This window comes from Cupressus sempervirens, chromosome 11 (assembly GCF_028749045.1).
Source record: "Cupressus sempervirens isolate cs-2001-9-10 chromosome 11, ASM2874904v1, whole genome shotgun sequence".
NCBI classification, from domain to species: domain Eukaryota; kingdom Viridiplantae; phylum Streptophyta; class Pinopsida; order Cupressales; family Cupressaceae; genus Cupressus; species Cupressus sempervirens.
In genome coordinates, this window is record NC_143128.1 from 538,823,827 (window position 1) to 538,829,530 (window position 5,704).

Consider the following 5,704-nt stretch of genomic DNA (forward strand, 5'->3'; position numbering starts at 1 on the left):
GATTTTTCTAGTGAACCTCCGCAAGTGACTAAAGAACTTAAAGCTAACTTTTTGACTTTTTGGCATTTACGAAGCTCTATGCAGAACTCATAGAGTGCAAGGTTATCTAAAAGTATCATTTTAAAACATTCATTCGGAACCCGTTATGTTCACCCCCCAATAGTCACCAAAAAAAATATTTTTTGCACAAATGGATCAATCAACAACCAAGAAAGTTGAAAAATGATCAACTATTAGTACATGTGTGATTGACTATTAGTACACGTGCTATCATTTTTTAAAGTTTTTTAAAAGCAATATTTGGAGGGGATCTATAACAGAGAACATAGAACATATTGATCAATAGACCCTCAACAACTAACGATCTCTTCCCCTGAAACTTAAAAAAGTCGTAACCCAATCCCAAGCATCTGAAAATTGCAATATACAACTCAAAAAGTCTTTTAACCCAAACTCCAAACATCTAAAAATTGAACATACATGGATTTGAGAACTATTCTTCTCCTTTTTAGTTCTATTACATCTGACATAAATATAACTTTAGGCTGTTCTCCACACATAACAGTACTTATATATATGCATCTATATTAAAAATAAAAATAAAAATTACATATCATAAGGCCTTTTCACAATTGGTGTAATCCCTAGAATGGATCTCCACAATACTTTAAAATGGTAAAAAGAACAAAAACAAGTTTATATCAATTTGTATTTTTAGATCGTTTAGTGAAGGTCAAGATAGGTGATAACAGGTAGTGACAGTTACCGCATGTACAAGTGAACGGAGATGAGCGATAGTAATTACACAAGGTGTTGGGAATCTATCAATGGACCCATCCATCCATCCAAATAATTTGGCATTGTTTGGAACTTTCAAAGGGATAAAGAACAAGTTGGCGAGTGTCCTGCTGCAACAGGGGAGAAAGGACCCACATTTGTCCTTGAATTGGAATTGCTCTCTTCAGAACAGAAAAACGTTGGATTTGTGGCAGCCACACAAGTATCATCACGGAGGCACAATTGCAGGTGTTCCCGACTCTGAACAAACTTTGTCGTTTTGGATCATGTATCAGCGCAAGTTATCCTCTTTCAATTTCATTTCATCACTTGTTTTGACAACACCATTAATGACAATCATGAGCTCGGAAGTGATGTGGCTTTCAGGAAATCGGCCGACTTATTGGAGAAGTTTATCTGAATTCTCTATGAATTGAGAAAAGCTTTTTGGTTACGAAATTTTTTTGTCTGGATAAAGTAGCTCCCAATTGCATCAGCGTTCCTGAAATTGATCTACCAGAGTGTTAGGACCTAATTACAGCATAACTGATGTTCATTGAAAGCAATTCAAGTGTGAAAAAGCTTCCAAATGCTAAATTTATCAGGATACGTAATGCTGAAAAATCTCACCGACCCTTAAACTATTACAAACTAAAATAAACACATACAAAAGAGAGAAGTATTGAGCATTGTTATGCTGCCTGGATATCACAGCTGATTACTCTTGGACAACATTAGTTTGGAAGATTGTATTGTAAGTACTTTGTTGCTGATAAAACAATTGGGTTTGGCTTTCGAGTGGTGGTTTTTTCCGAAAGGGTTTTCCCCTCTTCATAGATGTGATCAGAGAAAGTGAGAATGGAGTGAGTAAAGATTGTGTTGTGATTTGTAGCTTTTTGTTTTTTTGGGTAATGTTAGTCTAGAACTTAGAGGGTTTGTAAAAGATTGCATCATCAATGGGTGCTCTATTTGGGTTTCTGAATCTTCTCATGCTTTTCATTGTATCCTCCTTTAACATCGTAGTAACTAGTAGCGGACCAGTGAAATTGGGTCCTTCAAGCAGTGTCTCAAAAAATCTCTACTTCCCTGATTTTAGACCTCACAGCAAGGCATCTAATGACATCAAGCTTCTTGGTAGTGCAAGCCTAGCAAAAGACTTGGGAATGATACAGATCCCTGCTCTGCCTAATGATCCAGAGGCCAATATATCATTTCAAGCAGGAAGAGCAATCTTCTCATCTCCGATCCGCCTCTTTGATCCAACAACAAACACACCCGCATCTTTTCACACTACTTTCTCTTTCCAAATAGACAGGACTTCAACATCAAGATCAAGATCAGATGGTAATGATCTTGGTGGCAGTGGGCTCACATTCATTCTTGTGCCTGATGAAGTGACTGTCGGCAGGCCCGGACCATGGCTTGGGATGCTCAATGATGCATGCGAGGAAGATTACAAGACCTTTGCAGTGGAATTTGATACTTTCAGAAATGAAGAATTTGGGGACCCAAATGATAATCATGTTGGAATCAATCTGGGAAGTATAGTGTCTAATACAACCATAGATGCTGATGATGCTGAGGTTTCATTCAAGAATGGATCTGTGGTGAGAGCTTGGATAGATTATGATGGGAACAAAAAGTGGATAGAATTGAGCCTAGGGAAAAATCAAGATCTGAAACCATCCAAGCCCATTTATGCGGCTCCTCTGGATCTTTCAAATTTTCTGAAGGAGTACATGTTTGTGGGGTTTTCTGCTTCTACAGGTCGATTTACTCAAATACATAATATTTTGTCATGGAATTTCTCTTCCACAAGCAAGGCCTATTTGCGTGTACCGGCAGAAAATGCATGCGAGGAAAAATTGTTTCTATGGGGAAGGAGTCACAGGAAAACTCCTAGTGCATTTCTGATTTTTGTAGCCGTTGTAGTTTTGTGTTTGATATCTTTACTCAGTCTCTATTGTAACAGAAAACGCCCTGAAAAGCTCAAGACTGCAGCTTCAGCACTGCCGGGAAAGAAGCAAAGACCGAGGCCTCCACATAAACCCCGGCGTTTCACTATGCCGGAGCTCTCTTTGGCCACAAGATCATTCAGTGAAGGAGAGATTTTGGGCTATGGAGAAAGGGGTATTTTCTACAAGGGAACTTTGCAAAATGGGTCCTCTGTAGCCATAAAAAGATTTTCCCCTCTCCATGTAAATATTGATAGAAGGAAAATTCTCAAGGAAATTGGTACTTTGAGTAGATTAAGGCACCCAAATTTGGCGCCCATCAGAGGATGGTGTGTTGAAAACAAAGAGATGGTTTTGGTTTATGAGTACATGTCTAATGGGAGCCTTGATAAATGGTTGTTTGCCAGAGGAGTACTTCCTTGGGCGAGGAGATTTAAGGTGGTTAAAGATATTGCTGAAGCCTTGTGTTTTCTACACCATGGATGGGACAGAAGTTTATTGCATAAGAATGTGAAGATCAGCAATGTTCTCCTGGACATCACATTCACAGCCGTCTTGGGAGATTTTGGGCTCATTCATAATTCAAGCCCTAATTCTCAGGATTCAAGCTCTAATGGTAAGAGCTTAGTGGGTGCATTAGATGAAATTGATCAAGAGCAGAATCTCCGGGCCCCTGAGACCAGTTATCTAGAGATTCCCAACGAGAAAATTGATGTTTTTGGGTTTGGAGTGATACTGTTGGAGATTTTATCGGGGAGAAGATCTCTGGATCAGAATCGCCCAAAGCAAGAAATTGATCTTGTTGCATGGGCATGGAATCTTCAGGAAAATGGGAGGCTGATTCAGCTGGTTGATCGTAGATTGGGAGTAACATACAACCCAGAGCAGGCAATTTGCTTGTCGATCATAGGTCTTTTGTGTACCCTGGATGATCCAAGGATGAGACCTTCCATGGAAGAAGTTATTTGGTACATTAATGGGGAGAAATCATTACCAGCATTGCCATCAAGAAGACCTACAACATGTTTCCTGTATCCCAGTACAACTGAACTCTGCAATCTCTATTCTTGCTCACCTACTAAAAAAATTAGCTTCTTTGGCGGCAGCAGAAAGTAGGTGTCATGATCAATTGCTTTTGGATGCTCCATTCTCTGTAGCTACTTTTCCCCTTCTGTTTCTTTCTTTTTTACATATGATCAGCGGCCAATGTGAACTAGAGCGAGACTAATCCCCATAAGTGGAATCACCCTTTCACAAGATGTCTCACCTCTTTAACTCGAGAAATTTGAACCTGTCTTTTCCCCTTATGAGGTCCACTTCATGCCTAATTTCAATTCAGATTATTATTCAATATCAGTCATGGTCCAAACAATATATTGACCATCTTCATTAGAAAATCTACCAGTTTTAGTACCAAAATCAAACTCTTTATTTATGAGTTTTTCTCTTCCATCTTTTTTCTCAGGTAGCAAGATCTCAAATGGGCATGAATGGCCTACTAATTATTCTATCCACTTTAGAAATAGTCGTTTCATGTCATCTTGTTTCCCCAACAGATGGGAGATGAGAGATCAAATAGATCAGATTTCCACAGTTCATGATAATTATTATTTTATTTTTAGATTCTACAGTGTGAATTTTGTTTACAATAATGTTTCAGATTATCTATTTCTAGATTCTAGAATTTTGTTACAGAAATGTTTCAGATTATCCATTCCTAGATTCTACAGTGTGAATTTTGTCTACAAAAATGTTTCAGATTATCCATTTTAAGATTCTACGGTGTAAATTGTGTTTACAATAATGTTTTAGATTATCCAATTTTAAGATTCTACAGTGTGAATTTTGTTTAGAATAATGCTTCAGATCATCCATCTAGATATTTCAAAACTTAGAAAAGGCAATCCAGATTACAATGTTAAAGCCACAAAATTTATGCCATAGAATGTGGCAATGTTCTGATCAATACTTCAGATCTAGAAGAATCTGAAACTTTCTAATCCTTCTGAGGTTGATGAATTTTGTTCTAAGAGATAGAATAATGTCGGTGTGATTTCTCCTCTTCGTAATGTTCTGTAAATCTTGGAGCTTAAAGTAATTAATATGCTGCAAAACTTATCGTTCATAATACCTTATGCTATTTATGTCATCATAATGAGAGATGACACGAGTGGTTTGAAATTATACTATTTTCTAAAGAAATTTCACCGAGGACACAGAGCTCTGCATCAAAATGAATGGCTATGGTTAATATGCCCTAATTGTCAATCCTGCTGATTGAAGCGAAGTAGACCTGGTTCCTCAATTAGTTATAACTTCGAGTTGCTTAAAACCGTTGTTTTTTTATTGTAATATTTTTTAGGTTCAATTTTTTTTTTTTGGAGGTATGATGTAAGATATTAACTTAGATTGTGTTCTAAGTGATTTTGGTGAAATCTCTAGGTGTCCTTTAAATTTTATCTATTAGTAGAAGAGGCATTAGTACGGAGACTTTTGCTTGTATAGGAGATAACAAAACAAACAAATCAATGATGTAAAATCTTTTTAAAAGAAATATTAAGGGAGAGCATCAATAAATGCACGTTCTAAAAGTCATGCAATTTATGTATATTTGACCCTATTACTAAATTTAAAGGAGTGAAAAAATGATAACTAAAAGTTCATTCGTAAGTTTGACATGTACCAACAGCACATCAATTATTAGCTTTTTAGGTTCAAAATTAACCGAGTTGTGTGCCACTACTTAGTAGGTATTAGGGAACACTTTGAAGTGGCCACATTTTGACCCTTCGATGCTTAACAAATTTTGTAGAGAGCTTCATTAACACCTAAAATCCAAAATTAATAATTAAGTAGTTAAGTCCATATGGAGACAACCCAAAAAAAATGCCAAAATTTGATGCATAGTATAGGCTCTACAAGTGCACATAGTTAGCTATAACGACAATTGGCCTACTTCCCTTAAAACACAT

General features: G+C 36.9%; 1 protein-coding gene across 1 annotated transcript; it reads left to right on the forward strand.

Annotated features, from left to right (window-relative positions):
- The first annotated feature begins 576 nt into the window (after nt 1–576).
- Nucleotides 577–4,358, forward strand: LOC149530757 (L-type lectin-domain containing receptor kinase VIII.2-like). The gene has a single exon (XM_089809774.1). The coding sequence runs from the start codon at nt 1,734–1,736 to the stop codon at nt 3,846–3,848; it is 2,115 nt and encodes a 704-aa protein (XP_089665900.1). The 5' UTR covers nt 577–1,733; the 3' UTR covers nt 3,849–4,358.
- Nucleotides 4,359–5,704: the final 1,346 nt, after the last annotated feature.